The sequence below is a fragment of the Ornithorhynchus anatinus genome, chromosome 3 (assembly GCF_004115215.2).
Source record: "Ornithorhynchus anatinus isolate Pmale09 chromosome 3, mOrnAna1.pri.v4, whole genome shotgun sequence".
NCBI classification, from domain to species: domain Eukaryota; kingdom Metazoa; phylum Chordata; class Mammalia; order Monotremata; family Ornithorhynchidae; genus Ornithorhynchus; species Ornithorhynchus anatinus.
This window is the reverse complement of record NC_041730.1, coordinates 98664923-98683942: the sequence shown is the minus strand read 5'-3', so window position 1 is coordinate 98683942 and position 19020 is coordinate 98664923. Positions and strand designations below refer to the sequence as shown.

Here is a 19020-nt window from a genome sequence, read left to right as displayed (position 1 = left end):
ACCAACTCTTTTGTATTGTACCCTTCCAAAGGCTTGGTTCAGTGCTCTGAACACAAATGCTCAATAAATACCACTGATTGCTCTAAAAGAGCAGTGAGATTTCCCAAATTAATCAATCTAACCTTTCATTTTGAAGATGATGAGATTGGTGGTATCCTAAGCGGTACTATGGACTTTTCTTAGTTTCGCTTATGTTGAGGAGGTAAAGCAGTGTGGCCGAATAGAAAGAGCATGGGCCTAGGAGGCAGAGGACCTGAGTTCTAATTCCGCCTCTGCCACTTGTCTGCTGTGTGATCTTAGGCAAGTCAACTTCTCTGTGCCTCACTTTCCTCAGCTGGAAAAGGGAAGTTGAATACTTAGATACACCATCAGATCTGTGTGCTGTTTTTCATGGCTTTAACTGAAGTGGTGACCTCATAAAAAGGTGGAAATAGAGCCATGTCTTCACATGCTGGTGGGTTAACCACTTGGGTTAAATATCCTAAATAGTGGTGAGTGATTCAGAGGATATCTTTGAAGTGTTATTTGCCATCTCCATCTTGGTTGAGGGTAGGAATAGCTCTCTTCTTCAGGGGTGCGGCAGTGGAACGGACTCCTACATTCCACCTTTGCAGCATAGAAAACACATTGAAAGCTTTAGTCTTGTTTCAGTTCCCAAAGTCTTCCATCTTTTAGGCCTTGGCAATCTTTCAGTTGTCACACACATCCTATAATTTGTTCTGGATTCCTCAACTACTGTTTCGATGAATATCTGTTTGCGGGCACAAGAGTATCTGGAAGAACTTTGTCTGTTGTTGGGTAGGGATCATCTCTTTTGTTGCTGAATTGTACTTTCCAAGCGCTCAGTATAGTGCTCTTCTCACAGTAAGTGCTCAAAAAATATGATTGAATCTCATCAAACCAGTCAGTGTTGTCTGCTAGCAGCACCTACAGATTTATGGCTAGCCAGGAGATTGTATTTAATGGAAATACCCATTCAAGGGATGCAGTAGATGCGGATAGATTTCTTGCTCTAACAGGGTTGGTTTGGAATGTATAGAAAATTATTTTGCAGTTGTCTTCATTTTCCAGGATGGTGATTTACAGCCATTTGGATGGTTTAGATACCACTTGACACTCATAGCTCCAGGTTTAGTAGTGTAAAGATATCTACACCTCAAGTCTTGCTGGCAGTTAATTATCTATGCAGTTGGTTGTTGGCTTATTATTTGGGTACCGTCTGAACTTTACCTGGGATTATCCTCGACTCACCTCTCTCATTCAACCCACATATTCCACATCACCTAATCCTGTCAATTCTGCCTTCACAACATTGCTAAAATCCACCCTTTCCTCTCCGTTGCTACCACACTGATCTAAGCACTTATCCTATCAACCTCCTTTCTGACCTCCCTGCCTCTTATCTCTCCCCACTCCAGTCCATAGTTGGCTCGGTTGGCCAGAGCAATTTTCTAAAACCCATTTGGCCCATGTATCTCCACTTCTCAAAAACCTCCAGGCGTTGCTCATCCTCTTCCACATCAAACAGAATCTCCTTACTATTGGCTTTGAAGCACTCAATCAACTTGTCCCCTCCTATATTACTTCCACTAATTTCCTACTATAGCACAGTATGTTCAATTCACTCTTCTAATGCCATCCTACTCACTGTACCTTGATTTTGTCTTGCCACTCTCCCCTTGCCCATGTCCTGTCTCTGGCCTGGCATCCCCTCCCCCTTCATATCGACAAACTTTCACTCGCTCCACATTCAAGATCTTATTACAATCACATCTCCCCCAAGAAGTCATCCCCAACTAAGCCCTCATTTCCTCTACTCCCTCTCCCTTCTACATCACGCTCACACTTGAATTTGTACCCTCTCTTCACCCCACCCTAAACTCCACAGAGCTCATGTACATATCCATAATATCTCTCCCTCTCTACTGTAAGCTCCTTGTGGGCAGGGAATAAGTCTACCGATTCTATTATACTGTACTCTTCCAAGCACTTAATACAGTACTCTGCACACAGTAAGCAATAAATATGATTGAGAGTTATCATTTTCAGTAAGTAAATACGGTATTGGTATTTATCAACTGGTATTTAATACACGTTGACTATACCCATGCTGTTTAGTTTTCCAACCTCAATCAATGGTATTTGAGTGCTTACTGTGTGCAGATCACTGTACTGAGCACTTGGGGAAGTACATTATAATAGAGTTGGTCGACATGTTAACAGATATTTACATAGGTGCTGTGGAGAAGAGAGTGGAGGGAATATCAAGTGCTTAAAATGTATGAGCAATGCGGATGGGAGAACGAGTAGGAAGTGGCAGCTTAGCAGGGGAAGGCCTCTTGGAAGAGCTGTGATTTTAATAAAGCTTTGGAGGTGAGGAGAGTAGTGACCTACCACGTACAGAGGGGAAGGGAGTTCCATGCCCTTGGGAGGACTCGGCGGCAAGGTCGGCGAGATAGAGGTACGGTGAGTCGGCTGGTGTTAGAGGAGTGTAATGTGCGGGCTGAGTTGTAGCAAATCAGCAAAGTAAGGTAGGAGGGGGTTAGCTGATTGAATCATTTAAAGTCAATGGTAAGACGTTTCTGTTTGTTGCAAAGATGCATGGGCAACTACTGGAGGTATTTGAGTGGGGTGACAGGGACAACTTTTCTTAGAAGAATGTTCCAGGCAGCAGTGTCTTCCCAATGGAGTGGGAAGAGACAGGAGACAGGGTGTATTCCCAAATTTGTTTTTACATTTGAATATCAGTCCTAAAGGTGCATCAGAAATCCCCTGTGACAATCTGTCAGGCATCACCACTCTGTGATGAGTCTGTATACTAAGCAAGAAGCTATTTTTGACAGCGGGCCATTTACCAGATTGTTGGGGCTGCTTGGGGCTATTAACCTCTGGCCAGGACCGGAGGAGATAGGAGAGGCTTAAGTGGTTGAAGTAGTAATACTATTTTACTTAAAGCCCCGAAGTTCAGGCAAGCGATGGATTCAGTTTGTAACCCTCATATCCTGACCTTCCTGGTGTTGGGGAATTCCAGGTGTTGCTGTAGCAACAGGTGTTGCAAGTGACAGAGCAAGTTAAGAGCTGCCTTGGGAGAAGCAGCTTCTGTTTAAAAAAAAGCATGGAGTCTTTAGACATCACTAATATCTCTTAGGTGGTGTGGAAGGTTTAACATATGTATAGTGATAATAATAATAATGACATTATTTAAGTGCTTTACTATGGGTTAAGTACCGTACTAAGCACTGGGAAACAGCATGGCCTAGGAGGGTAGAACATGGGCCTGGGAGTCAGAAGGTCATAGGTTCTAATCCCAGCTCTGCCAATTGTCTGCTTTGTGACCTTGGGCAAGTCACTTCACTTCTCTGGGCCTCAGTTCCCTCATCTGTAAAATGGAGATTGAGACTGTGAGCCCCATGTGGGACAGAGACTGTGTCCAAGTCGATTATCTTGTAACTATCCCAACAATTAGTACAGTGCCTGGCACATAGTAAATGCTTAAATACCATAATAATTAATAATGATTAATACCTGATAATCAGGTCAAACGCAGCCCATATCCCCAAATGCCTGAACTGTTGGTTTAATTTTAATCCCCAGATATTAGAGCCTTCAAGCAGAGGATAGATGACCTCAAGAAGAAGGTTTATGTAGCTCCTTTTTTCAAAATCTGTTTGTCATCAGGAAAAAGGAACCATGGTGCTTATAAAAGCTATTACAGTACCAGATCGTGCAGTAGCAGTCAAAAACATTCAATTTCTACTTTGTTCTGTTTTTCTCCTCTGATGTGTACTCAGTAGGAGGTCTGAGATATATATAGGCCAAAACAAATAAAATGCAGGTGTGATGTGCCCACACTGGACAGAATCCAGGAAGAGATTGGAGAATCTTCAAGCATGGCCTGAGGGCTAGGCCCAGCCCATGTTGACCAACACCCCAGGCAGAGTCATCCTAAGTAACCCAGAAGAGTTTGGGCATCTCCATATTCATTAATACCAGGAAAAGATGTGGGTGAGGAAAAAAATCATAGTGGAGAGACTGACTTCCTGCCCTTTTTTTCTTTTTTTACGGTATTTTTTAAGCAGGCATTGTACTAAGCATTGGGATAGATACAAGCTAATCAGGGTGGGTACAGTTCAAGTCTCAACTGGGGTTTATAATATATTTTCCCCATTTTACAGATGAGATAACTGAGGCACAGAGGAAGTGAAGTGACTTGCCCAAGGTCACACAGCAGATAAGTGGTGGATCCTGGATTAATACAGGTCCTTCTGACTCCCAGGACCGTGCTCTATCCACCAGACCACCCTGCCTATAGGCATGCTAGAAGCTGTGTCTAAAACCCCCCAAAATAATTATGAGCACAACAGAGGATATTTTTTAAAATGAATTGTTTTACTGGAACAAGGGTGCTGAATTATTACTAGAGGGAAATAATAATATAATAAAAAGAATCATAATGGCATTTGTTAAACACTAAGTCCAAGGCACTCTACTAAGTGCTAGGGTGGATAGAAGCCAATTGGGTTGGGGACAGTCCCTGTCCCAAGTGGGGCTCACAGTCTCAATCCTTATTTTACAGATGAGGTAACTGAGGGCCAGGGAAGTGAAGTGACTTGCCCAAGGTAGCACAGCAGACAAGTGGCAGAGCCAGGATTTGAACCCATGATTATCTGAATCCCATACCCATGCTCTATCCACTACACTGCTTCTTGAAATCCTAGGGAGAGTTCATTGTACATTCTTGATAGAGAAGCAGCGTGGCTTAGCAGAAAGAGCCCGGGCTTGGGAGGCAGAGGTCGTGGGTGGTGATCCCGTTCCTGCCACCTGTCAGCTGTGTGACTTTGGGCAAGTCACTTAACTTCTCTGTGTCTCAATTACCTTATCTATAAAATGGGGATTAAGACTGTGAGCCCCATGTGGGACAACCTGATTACCTTGTATCTACACCAGTGCTTGGTACGTAGTAAGCACTTAAAAAATACTATCATCATCATTAGGGTGGCTATCAAGGAGGGTGACCGTAAAACAATCCATTACCACTGTTGGAGACAGGATACTGATCTGAAGGGGAAATTAATGGTATTTCATAATTTCTTGGAGGAGCTGTGGAGTGGATAAAATAAAACAATGGTAAATCCACACGTTCAGACAGCACTCTTCTCATTTCCCTTTAACCCCACCATCTCCCTTTATCAGCCCCACTTTTATAGGAATGTTGACCACCACCACCCCTAGATGGGTGGCAGGGTAAAACCTATTCTAGGAGTCTTTTTTGCTATTTGCCTGTGCCAAGAGGGAGAAAACTAGCCCTGGTAACCTCTTGAACAGTGACAGAGGCGCAGGAGGGTGGATAAGCAAACATAGGTTTTTCAAGAGATTAGCATAACAAGAATTTGAAGCTAGGAAAATGATTAGAGAGTCGATAATGTAAGAGGTACCTGGGTTTTACTGTTTCAGAGTGAAATATTTTGCTTTAAGTAGAATATGATCTTAAAAAAAATTGTACTTGATGCAGAGTATCCTCCATGCTAATTCATTCATTCAATCGTATTTATTGAGTGCTTACTGTGTGCAGAGCACTGTACTGAGCACTTGGAAAGTACAGTTCAGCAACAAACAGACGATCCCTACCCAACAATGGGCTCACTGTCTAGAAGGGGGGAGACAGACAACAAAACAAAACAAGCATCAATAGCATCAATATAAATAAATAGAATTATAGATATATGCACATCATTAATAAAATAAATAGAATCATAAATAGGTAAATATATACACAAGTGCTGTGGGGCAGGGAGGGGGGTAGAGTAGCGGGAGGGAGTCAGGATATGGGGAGAGGAGGAGAGGAGGAAAAGGGGGCTCAGTCTGGGAAGACCTCCTGGAAGACGTGAGCTTTCAGTAGGGCTTTGAAGGGGGAAGTGTGTTAGCTTGGCAGATGTGAGGAGGTAGGGCATTCCAGGCCAGAGGTAGGATGTGGGCCAGGGGTTGACGGTGGGACAGGTGAGAATGGGGCACAGTGAGGAGGTGAGTGGCAGAGGAGCGGAGTGTGTGGGCTGGGCTGTAGAAGGAAAGAAGGGAGGTGAGGTAGGAGGGGGCAAGGGGATGGACAGCTTTGAAGTCAACAGTGAGGAGTTTTTGCTTGATACAAAGGTTGATGGGGGGGTGACATGCCCAGAGCGTTTCTGTAGAAAGATAATCTGGGCAGCAAAGTGAAGTATAGACTGAAGTGGGGAGAGACAGGAGGTTGGGAGATCAGAAGAGATGCTGATGCAGTAATCCAGTTGGGATATGATGAGTGATTGTAGCAATTTATTACTTCAATCCTGGGAGAAATAGAGCCAGTGTGGGCCTAGGTTAATTATGCTCAAATATAGACAAAAGGCCTTAACAACTTGAGTACACTTACCACCTACAAGTGTTTTGATTCTGCTGCAAAATTATAATAATTCAATACTTCCTTCACTCCTTTAGATTTAGAGGGTTAAAGGCTTGCTCTAGCAGGATGTGGCCCAGGGTTGGGAGTTAGAGGGCTTGGGTTCTCTCACATACCTGTTGCCTGACTTTGGGTAATCAATCCATCAGTGGTATTTATTCAGTAAATCATATTTATTGAGTACTTTGTGTAAACACTGTACTAAGTGTTTGGAGCTAAGAGCTCTGTGCTAAGAACTTGGGAGAATAGAAGAGAGCTGGAAAACAGAATCCCAGCCCACAAGGAATGTACAGTCTAGAAGGGGTTACACGACATTAAAATGTTACAGAAAGGGAAATGGAAGAGTTTAGGGGTATTGCTCTGTGCCGAGGGGCTGAGGTGAGTATCAAATTGCTTAAAAGGTACAGCTCAAGTGCATAGGTGATGGAGAAGGGAAGGTGAATGGGATGAGGCATGACTTGTTAATCAGGGAAACTCTCTTAGAGAAGTTATCATTTTAATAGGGCTTTGAAGATGGGGAGACATGTAGTCACTTAACTTCTCTATGCCTCCGTTTCCTCATCTATAAATTGGGGATTCAATACGTGTTCTCTGGGTTCTAATCTCACCTCTGCCACATCAATCAGTAGCATTTATTGAGCGCTTATTGTGTACTGAGCACTTGAGAGATTTTAACACAGAGTTGGTAAATCCACTCCCTGCCCACAGCGAGCTTACAGTCTAGAAGATGTCCGCTGTGTGATCTTGGGCAAGTCACTTAACTTCTCTGTCTGAGGTACCTCATCTGTAAAATGGAGATCAAAACTGTGAACCCCATGTGGGATAGGGACTGTGTCCAACCCGATTTGCTTGTATCTATCCCAGGGCTTAGAACAGTGCTTGGTACATAGCGCTTAATAAGTATCATTATTATTCTCCCTCCCCCTACTAGATTATGAGTCCCATGTGGATTGGAACTGTGTCTGAGTGGAATATCTTGTATCTACCCCCTCTAGACTGTAAACCCATTGTGGGCAGGGAAGGTCTCTCTTTATTGCTGTATTGTAATCATAATGATGGTATTTGTTAAGCACTGACCTTGTGCCAAGCACTGTTCTAAGCACTGGGGTAGATACAAGGTTATCAGGTTGTCCCAGGTGGGGCTCACAGTCTTAATCCCCATTTTACAGATAAGGTAACTGAGGCACAGAGAAGTTAATAATAATGTTGGTATTTAAGTGCCTACTATGTGCAGAGCACTGTTCTAAGCACTGGGGTAGATACAGGGTAATCAGGTTGTCCCACTTGAGGCTCACAGTCATAATCCCCATTTTACAGATGAGGGAACTGAGGCACAGAGAAATCAAGTGACTTGCCCAAAGTCACACAGCTGACAAGTGGCGGAGCTAGGCTTATAAACCCACAACCCCTGACTCCCAAGGCCGTGCTCTTTCCACTGAGCCGTGCTGCTTCTTTTTCCAAGCACTTAGTACAGTGCTCTGCACACAGTAAGTGCTCAATAAATATGATTGAATGAATACTGGAGTGCTTGATACCTAAAACTTAAATGCCACAATTATCACCATCATCATCTTTAACTTCTCCCCGCCCCCCCAAAAAAAACAACAAACCAAAAAAAAAAAAAACTTCAGCTATGTCTAAATGTGGATTTCTAAGTGTAAATTCAAGGGAGAATTGCTCACAGGTAGACTACATGACTGCCAGAGAAGTAGCATAAAGCCAGCTACATTGAGAGTAGCAGAATTTCTGCCTATTGGCTTCTGTCAGAGCCCCCTTGTTTGATGTTCTGGAGGCTGGAGTATGTTGGGGTGTTGCTGTGCTAAATAATTTGGGGAAAGAAGTGACATTCTCCCTGCCTCTACCCGGCACAAATATTTGCTATTGCCTTGGCCCATGCTTCCCCCTCCCTCCTTCCCCCAGAACACACTCCTCTTAGACAGGAATTAGATTTTAGGCTGGTGAGATTGGGCACTTTTCAGCAATCCATTGGAAAAAATATTCTTTAATTCAGTTTTCTTTACGAGAAAATATTTTACTAGTCTTTAGTTATTTAGTTGAAAATGAATGTTACATACAGAGTAAATGTTAAATGATTTTCTAAAGATGTTTCCCTACAATGGATTCTGTTAGCGTTTTACTCAAACTATTAATATATACATGCACCAATACTGGAATAAGAAGCACACATTACTGATTCTTTTCCATTTTGTTACTGTTAGAAATATAGCTAACATCTGTATTCCAGTTAAGACATGCAGTACTTGTTTTATTACAGGTTTTTAGAGGAATTTATTAAAGACTGCACAATCCTACTCCCAGATGGCAAAAGATCAAAACAGAGGCGATATTTTAATCTTGAGGAATTTTGCATTTGGCAGTAGGCATACTGTATTTTAAATGTTGCTATTCATTGCTAAAAGAATTTTTGATATGAATGTAAATTTTTGAGTATTGAAATATCAGTTCCAGTACCTTGGCTCCTTTTGAAGTTGGATTGATCAGCAGCCAGATTTATAATTGTATCCTTTATAAATGTACTGACTAAACATTATAATTTCAAGAACTGAAGTCTTGTGGTTGGTGCAATAGCTGATTACAGTGTTACGTGTAGGTTCTTTGTATCTTAATTTTTAGGAAACCAGAATCCGGGCAATGGATAAAGATGCCAAGAAAAGGACTAATAACTTTTCTGTTATCAACCCGTTGGCTGGACAGGCTGCAACTCAAGTTTTTGCAGCTGACGATCGAGAAGAACTTCAGAAGTGGATGGAAGCATTTTGGCAGCATTTCTTTGATCTTAGTAAGTAGACAGTTTGGGCCTTCTAGTTATGTAACTGGTGAGCATCAAAGGAACCTTGGATCAATCCGAATTTAAAAATTATGTCCTAATCCTGTAATTTGTATAGAGGAGGAAGAAAAAATTACTTTTCATGCCTTGGAGCTGATAAGTAATGTCAATGGTCTTTGGAATAGTAAGATTTCTACCTCTTGGGTCCCAAATGTTAAATAAATGAGGTCTAAACTCAAAACTATGTGATTTGAACTTCCACAGTAACCAAGAAGTAAGAGCAATTTTAACTGGTCCAGGAAATCCCAGGTCAGGGCCATCAAACAGCCCCACTTAACACTTATGCATGTTCTCAACCTAAATCCATTCATATTTCCAAAACTTTGCTCTTAACACTCAGAGCTCAGTACAGTACTCCAGTGCTGAGTTGGGTGTTCCATTCACAGTAAGTGCTCACTATATGTTATTCCTACTAAACACCCATAGCATTTTGTGAATTTATTTCATGTGCCTGCCAGTCTCTTACGTCTGTCACCCTTATTAAAAGGTAAAGCTCCTTGAAGACAGAATTCAGGTCTCTTGTATGCTCCCAAGTGTTTGGTACAGTGTTCCACAAACAATGGGCATTCAATGAATACTATTGATTGACTGAAAAGAACACTTTTTATTCATTCAGGCAAATTTATTGAGCTTTGACTGTGTGCAGAGCACTGTACCGAGCGCTCGGACCAAACGACACCTCCGTTTTCAAAACAAGCAAACTTCTAGTATCCAAGTGTAAAGACCATTGGGTGAATTCAGAAGTAAGGCTTTTTATTAATAACATTAAATGGTTATTTCTAAAATTCACATCAAAATGACTGAGGCCAACATCACATTTCTCACTAAAACATTGAAGAGCCTGTCGATGGAGCTGCTTTAAAAACAAACCCTCCTGTTCCCTCTAAAAAAATTTATGTGCCTGTGGAATGGGTGGCAAATGAGTCTTGTATCCCCCCTCCACCACTTTCTGCGTTCTCCAGGAGTCAGCGTGGCCTAGTGGAAAGAGGACAGGCCTGGCATTCAGAGGCCCTGAGTAATCTTGGGCAAGTGACCTAACTTCTCTATGCCTCGGTTACCTCATCAATACCTTTTCTCCCTCCTACTTACGCGGTGAGCCCCATAGACAAGATTGAGGTCAAGGCAGTAGATTGGCATTAATAATAATAATAATAATAATAATGTTGGTATTTGTTAAGTGCTTACTATGTGCAGAGCACGGTTCTAAGCGCTGGGGTAGATACAGGGTAATCGGGTTGTCGCACATGAGGCTCACAGTTAATCCCCATTTTACAGATGAGGTAACTGAGGCACAGAGAGGTTACGTGACTTGCCCACAGTCACACTGCTGACAAGTGGCAGAGCCGGGATTCAAACCCATGACCTCTGACTCCCAAGCCCGGCTCTTTCCACTGAGCCACGGCATTAGAGGAGTCAAGTGCATGAACTGGGTTATAGTAGTGAATCAGTGAGATATGCTAAGAGAAGCAACATGGCCTGGTGGAAAGAGCACAGGCCTGGGAGTCAGAGGACCTGAGCTCTAACTGCTGCTCCACCACTTGTCTGCTCTGTGACCTTGGGCAGGTCCCGTACCTTCTTTATGCCTCAGTTCCCTCATATGCGAAATGGGATTTAAGACTGTGAGCCCTATGTGGGTGAGGGACTGTGTCCAATCTGATTACTCCATCACTTAGTACAGTGGCTGGCACGCAGTAAACACTTAAGTAGCATTAAAAAAAAATGAGCTAGAGAGCTGATATGAAGACCTTAAAGGAAAGGGTAAGGAGCTTCCACCCAATGCTGGAGAAGCAGTGTGATTTAGTGGATAGAGCACGGGCCTGGGAGCCAGAAGGACCTGGGTTCTAATCCCAGCTCCACTGCTAGGTGACCTTAACTTTTCACTTAACTTTTCTGTGCCTCACTTACCTCAACTGTAAAATGGGGATAAAGACTGTGAGCCCCATGTGGGACAGGGTCTCTGTCCAATCTGATTGGCTTGTATCTACCCCAGAGCTTAGGACAGTACTTGGCACATAGAAAGTGCTTAATAAATACCGCAGTTATTATTGTTATACCGAAATGGATAGGTAGCTATTTGGGGGGAAGTCCTGGTTGCTCCCCAAACTGGGGCCTTGCCAGGAGTGAGAGTTGACAGTAGTGCTCTCTCCTTGGACACAGAATGGGGCAGAGAGAAAAATGCCAGGCAACTGAGAAGTCACCCCAGAGGACCACGGGGCCTGCAACAACTCTGAACCAACTTCCACTCCATCTTGCCTCACCACAGATCCTACAGTGTATGTGCACAGCTGGAGAGAAGTATTCTTTTCCCCTGTACTTACAGGGCAAACATATGCCAGCACAGACTTCCCAAGCCCATACATGCTTCCCCTCCCTGGTTTAATAGTTAATAAAAGGCAAGAATTGAGGTAATCAATCATTGGTATTTATGGTTTGTGTTTAGAGCACCGGACTTGGCTCTACCACTTGTCTGCTGTGTGACCTTGGGCAAGTGACTTCATTTCTCTGGGCCTTAGTTCCCTCATCTGTAAAAGGGGGATTGAGACTCCGCCCCCATGTGGGAGAGGAACTGTGTTCAAACTGATTTGCTTGTATCCACCCAGCGCTTAGTACAGTGCTGAGCACATAAGTGCTTAACAAATACCGTAATAGTATGTTATTACTATTAAGTGCTTGGGAAAGTACAGTATAATAAAGCTGGTAGATATGATCTATGTCCGCAAGGAACTTATAGCCTATAGGCAAACAACAAATAGATTGGATCTTTTGCCTCACTTAAACTGTATTAGACCTGAAAAGAATTATGAAATCCTTTTTTAAGAAATAACTAGCAGAAACACCCGTGGCTTGAGTGGGTTTAAGGAGAAAGGTATGGACACAACTTTTGTGCCGAAGCATGGATTGAGCGAGGATGTATATGCTGTTTTTTGTTGTTTTTTGCAATATTTATGGACTTGGGCGTTCTGCCAAGATTCCCAGTAGTCAGCTGTTTCAGCATGCGTGGAAACAGCTGATGGATTCTGAGCAGAAGGCTCAGAGTTCCAAAATAACTGATGCTTTCCCTAGCCACGGCAGAAGTGAGCATCAGTCCATGGTAGCTCCTGCACCTGTAGCAGCTATTCCATTGGTCAGTGGGCGCAGAGATGCACCACCCGTCATAGGTCATTGCTGATGAAACAACATATCACCTCATCAGGTTTCCACCCATCATCCTACCACAAGCCCATGGCAACATCCACAAATAGATAATATCATATGTATATAAATCGGGATCTTATTCAAAATGCAGCCATCAGTTTCAAATGACGCAAATCATGTGGTCTGAGATAATGCAATGAGAAAATTCTGGACTTTAAAATGTGTCCAGGAGGACTGTAGAAGTGCTAAAGTCTACCTTGCCCCAAACTTGGTCTACAAGATAGTTGGAGGCTTTACCATTCCAGCAAAAAAGAAAAAGTTAAGCCTTCTGCTCTAGTTTGCATCGGTCAGCCCATCATTTAAATGGTATTCCAGTTTGGTGTGCCCCATTTTAAAAAGAAATTAGGAAACCATAGATGGTCTAGGAAAAAAGTTCAAAAATGATTAAAGCAGGGGAAAATTGGTCCTCTGAAGAAAAGTAGTGAGAGAAAAGGCTAAGAGAGGACTTAATAACACGTGAAGAGGATGTTCACCTGCTGTTTTGCTCATCCACGAAGGACCAAACAAGAGAAAATTACTTTAAATTATAGCAAGGGAAAATTCAATTGGACATAAATAACTTATTTACTGTAAGAAGTAGAAAATACTGGAACTGTCTTTTGAGAATAAGGTTGGGGAGTATCTCCCTGGAGATTTTGGTTAACAATGAATAGACAAATCATCTGTTACACTGGTTTAGTGATTCATCTGCCTGAAGTCAGAGGACCAGACCAGATGCTCTCTTGATGTCTCTCTCAGTTCGATGATTCTTTGATTTTGCTAGATTTAATCATGAGATTTTTAGCTTCAGGCTTTTATTCCATTTCCAAATTCTATAAAGCATGTTCATCTTTTATGCTATTTTTTTTTAATTTTTCATGTTAACTGCTCTCCTTAAAATGAAGGATTTAGAAGTGGAAAATGTTTTAAAGTATATGTGGAGTAAAACAAAAGTTTGCAGATGATTCACAAACTGAAAATGAAATATCTTGAAAAAATTCCACTTTCAATTAAGGCACAGAAAACTGGTCAAACAGGATCTTCAGTTTGTGAGGCGTGGTGTTAGTTTTAGAACATAATGATACAGAGAACTGTAGATAACATATTTTCCACAAAAAGATAAGTGCTGATTGCATTTACTATCATATTGGTATTAAAAAAGTTGAAAGCCTCCCGAACAGGGATAAGATGTCTTTGTGTGGCGGAATTGCCACTTAATTGGTAATCAGCAAAGAGAAACCTCAGAGGTTGAAAACACAAATTTGTCTTGCTCACAAGCCCTTAGCTGTTAAAACTGGATCCTCATATTGCAAATATTTAATTATTAAAAATCCTCTCAAAATATTTGGTCAAGTTGAAAAATCTATTGCATGATCCTTGGTTCCTTTTACCACCCTAAAGTAAATTTTTTAGTTTTATATTGACATTCATCCAAAAGATTCATAGGCCTCCTAGAATGTAGATAATTATTTTAGATTCTTAAAGCAACAATTTAAGACCATTGTTATTTCTTTAGATTGTAAGTTCCTTCTTCAGACTCTACACTTCTGGTGTCCAGGAAATGTGTCTGTTGTGATGTACTCTCCCAAACACTTTATTACAGTGTTCTCTGCACATAACTAAGCACTCAATAGGTACAACTAATTTTGTTAAATATTACTGTTGTCAAAACCTTAATCATATTTCAAAGGCCACCTACATTTACTTTTTTTTAACCCCTAGGTAATTTTGTCTTGGCTAATTTGTTTTTAATTTTGATTGTATGAAAGGATTATTTTTAAAAAGAATGTTAAAAGTGAACTTTTTTTAACTCATGATTAAAATATAAAATGTGATCACTATCCTGTTAGTGATCTAGCAGGGGGATTTAGAATAAACTCGAGACTATGGCTTATTAACTCTACACAGAATTTTCATCTTTCATGTTGTTCTTTGGATTTCAACTTTAAAAATAGACACTCACTATTTCATAAAACCTATGCTTTTCAGATTTTTTCCAGGGGTGATCATATATCAAATACAATTTATGGTATCTATTTCAAGTAAAGCATATAAATTTACATAGATATTTTAGTCTAATCTGTCTTTTTCTCTCTCAGGCCAGTGGAAACATTGCTGTGAAGAACTTATGAAAATTGAGATTATGTCACCACGGAAACCACCTTTGTTCTTAACAAAAGAGGCGACCTCAGTCTACCATGATATGAGTAAGTGGGATTGTCTTTTGCAAGCTGGAGGGTAACAAAAACAACATTGCCTGTATTCAAACCGCTTGTTCTGTTGACATTAAAATACTGAATTTTTCAGAGGCAGTCAAGAAGAATGAAAAACGGACAGTGATTATGTACCACGTAGTTCATGTTTAATATATGAATTAATAATACAACATTAATGAATACACATTTTTCATAGCTGGAATGTGTAAGATCAAAGAAAAATTCATGGCTTCAGTATGAACAAAAGAGCAAAGGAAATAAACATTAACTCAGAGTAGCTGATAATTTCAAAAATGAAAGCTTACAGTATTCTGAAATGCAGTTGTATACTGTAATCTTTGCTCTGCTCTATTAAATTCATTTTAAGTGATGTTAGCAAATGAATATTAATGAATCAAAAGCTTTCATCTTTGGCCAAAAATTTGGAATGTTTGATTCTTAGAGAAATTTGAGAGTTTTAGGCTCATTGTCTAGGAGACATTTAGCCTTGTTCTTCTCTGTAAATACAGTGGAGTATTGACTATGCCCCTTTGTAGGCTTGACGGAAGATCGGTTCTGGGTTCCCAACCTCTCTCTATTCTCCTCAGGACTTCCCAGGCCATGGTACACACTATCATATCTTCCCAAGATCCCAAGAATCCTGAGAGAAAAGATAAGATGGAGTTACCTAACTTTTGAACATCTCTGCACTATTCTGGGCCAATAATACGTGTTCAGCCTCAGTTGGAGCATGCACTCAAATAATAATAATAATATTAATAATGATGGTATTTGTTAAGCACTTACTATGTGCCAAGAACTGTTCTAAGCACTCGGGTAGATACAAGTTTATCAGGTTGTCCCACATGGGGCTCACAGTCTTAATCCCCATTTTATAGATGAGGTAACTGAGGCACCGAGAAGTTAAGTGAATTGCCCAGTCACCCAGCTGACAAATTGCGGAGCTGGGATTAGATGGGCCCTCCCCTTGTGGGTAGGAGGGAAAAGATTTTCCCTTCAGTTTGAGACTCTCTTCAGCCATAACCTAAGAATAGTAATCAGGCCAGCCAGTCCAGACCCAAACCAATTGGTTCAGCCAATATCACAGCTGGCTGTAGTTAAAAGTTCCCATCCAGAAGCACAAAAAACTGGGCTTTCATTGGATTTAGGTCCCTGCAGTGGAAGAATCAGTACCCAAAATGTGTATACCCTTTCCATGTTTCAAAGAGCCAGCTCAGCATTACTGCTGGAAAGAGGATGGCAGAAACTCATCACAGCGCAACTGCATTGCTCTCCTCTATTCTGCCTAGCACTCCTGACCTCCAAGGAAGCTCTGCTTTTCTCTCGAATGCAACTGTGCAAACACACCTTTTGACAGCTATTCTCCCTAGTTCCAGGCAGAGAATAGGTTCATTTTAATTTTCTTTTGAGTAGCGCTATTTTAATATTTTCTAAAGGAACATTTTAGTACATCTTCCTATCCTATGGTTTTCCCAGGCCATTTTGGAGAGTCCATTCAGGAATTCCGACGGGGTGAAATGTCTATGGCTTTTGGGTTTCAGCATCTGTTAAAGCGTTTTGAATTCATTTTAGGCATCGACTCTCCACTGAAACTCGAGAGCTTAACGGACATAATACAGAAGAAAATCGAAGAGACTAATGGGCAGTTCCTCATTGGTCAACAGGAAGAGTCAGCAACTCCTCCATGGGCTGCACTGTTTGATGGCACCCATGAAAAGATCATCCGGAAACATGGGGTCATGGTCAGTGCGAGCGAGACGCCAAACCCTAGCGATGGGAAAGGCAAGAAGCGGCGAGCTCCTCTTCCCCCTCCCGATAAGTCTCCATCCATCCTGAAAGCCCAGACAAGTCCCGATAGATTTGACAAGGAAAATTTCTGGGAAAAAGCAGGTGTCGCATATAGGACCTCATCTTTAGATTCCAAATTATCCTCCTTGAGGCACCAGTTTCAGAAACCCATCGCTGCCCCTCGAAAACTATTTACTAGCAAGAAAGGCAGCTTTGGTGACAGTGAAAACATGATGACTTCTGGTACTGGAATCACTAAAGCAGATTCAGAAGCCAAGCCAGTGCCAGCTCCTAGGCAGAAAACTCTCAAAGGTATACTGGACCCTAGGTCCTGGCTGCAGTCACAGGTGTAATACTTTGTATTCTTAAAGCCTATCAGGCATTTGGCTTCACCGACATGTAAACAGTAGCACCTTGAAGAGTTCAACATCTAGGGTATTGGAAGCAGAATGTACATATTTGTAGTAGTTAAATCTTGGTACTAAGTAGTATTGACTTGTATCCACAACTGGAAGAAAATTGGAATTCTACAGTTGGAAAAATCTGATTTCTATTTTAGAATCCAAGGGTACAAGTCATTTCCCAAGCACAGTGGATAAAAGAGTATTTGAGCCAGATTCTGAAAATACCCTCTGAGGGGGCCAACTTTTCATTTTGAGCTTGGGGGCGAACTTGTAGGCAGAGCTTTGAGGGAACAAGGGAGAAAGAATGGAAGGAGAGAGAATGAGGGGTGGGAAGAAGAAACAACAGGTGCAACCTGCCATCTTTTAATTGATTGATTCATTCGATCATATTTATTAAGCGCTTACTGTGTGCAGAGTACTGTACTAAGTGCTTGGGAAAGTACAATACAGCAATAAAGAGTGACAATCCCTGCCCACAACGAGCTCACAGTATGGGGTGGGGGAGACAAATATCAATTCAAATAAATGGACATCAATATAAATAAATAAAATTGCAGATATATACATAAGTGCACCTTCTTTTGCCACACCTGTTCCCCTAGCTCGAGCAGCTCCAAACCCTGGAGATGAACACCCAAAGCTGCCCTCACTCTTTACCCACATGCCCCACAGGGCTACACAAGCCCCGTCGCTTGTAGTCGGGGTACTCTATTCGGTCACAGCCATGGCTGCTGTGTCAGATGATCCTGGTCTGGCAGCAATTCCACTGGGGTTACTGTTGCCAGAAGTCCAGACTTCCAACCCCTGGTCCTTCTGCAGGATATCCACACCCAGCTCCCACTCATGCTAAGAGGATCCTCCCGAGGCTGCACTGTGAAGAACCACACCCACCCTAGGTGCCCTAGGAGGACCAGAAACATGGCTGTGGTGTTCTCCTCTTCGTTTTGCTGACAGGCTGAAGTGAAGCTGCCATCTTGGTCCACCTTGGATCCTTTTCCAACTCTGGAAGGCAGGGCAGGCGAACTACAGCAAACTACTAGAGAAGCAGCATAGCGAGCACAGGCCTGGGAGTCAGAAGGACCTGGGATCTAATTCCAATTGCACCTCAGTTCTGCTGAGTGACCTCGGGCAAGTTACTTAGCTTCTCTGGTCCTCAGTTACCTCATCTGTCAAATGGGGTTTAAGAGTGTGAGCCCCACGTGAGACAGGCACTGTGTACAATCTGTTAATTCGTATTTACCCCAGTGTTTAGAACAATACTTGGCACAGAGTGATCACTTAAGTATCATAATTGCAATTATTATTATTATTATTACTGCTGCCCATCTTGCCAGAAAACTGAAGGATCAAGGCTAATGATGTCACCCCACCCAAAGGGACTATGAAGTTCATTCATTCAATTGTATTTATTGAACACTTACTGTGTGCAGAGCACTGTACTAACCACTTGGAAAGTACAATTCGGCCACAAATAGAGACACAATCTCTACCCGACAATGGGCAAATGCATGCTTATGTTGCTACTCTGTGAAAGAACTTACCCACATAAGTGCATAACCTATGCAGGTTCTGATTTAAGGGAGACTAGGAACCTATATTTTTGGCTTTAAAAATGGAAATGTTTATGCTGTGGCCTAATTTATTTAGTATTTTAGTCCTCTGCAATTTGTCACCCTTATTGAATTGCCAGTAATGAAAAATATATGGTTAAATAATAAGATAGAATTTGAAATCAGTCATCATAAAATGTATTTTCATAAAACCCTGAATTCCAGTACCCACCCAACTAAATTTTTCTTAACATTTTGTAATTTTCATTTAATATTTTGTGGGCTCCAAAATACTGTCAATTAGAATTTATAGACCTTTTATCATTACTGGGATGCATTCTGAAGTATTGCCAGTTTTTAAAATGAAGAATTCAATGCTGCCTAAACTGAATTCCCCAGTGGACCTGTAGTTCCCCCTGATCTTTTGACATAATTTTAAAAAATGAAATAAACTATTAGTTTAAAGAAATTGTATAACAGAGAAACAGTACCCTCAATCAAAGTGCTGAATAAAAGACGAGTTTGTTCTGCAACAATGTACTTTCCTGTTATTAACCAGTTGGCAGCTTGAAAGCTTAAAGCACCTTTTACATTTAGTCAACTCTGTTAA

At 41.6% G+C, this 19020-nt stretch overlaps 1 protein-coding gene across 1 annotated transcript in view; it reads left to right on the top strand.

Moving 5' to 3' along the window:
* The window catches only part of RTKN2 (rhotekin 2), a 90513-nt gene extending 72573 nt beyond the window's left edge, over positions 1-17940 (top strand). Inside the window, exons 10-12 of the mRNA XM_029061695.2 lie at positions 9065-9230; positions 14552-14659; positions 16241-17940. Of these exons, the coding sequence (XP_028917528.1) occupies positions 9065-9230; positions 14552-14659; positions 16241-16809 (843 nt within the window). The 3' untranslated portion in view covers positions 16810-17940. The remainder of the gene's footprint in view (positions 1-9064; positions 9231-14551; positions 14660-16240) is intronic.
* Positions 17941-19020: the final 1080 nt, after the last annotated feature.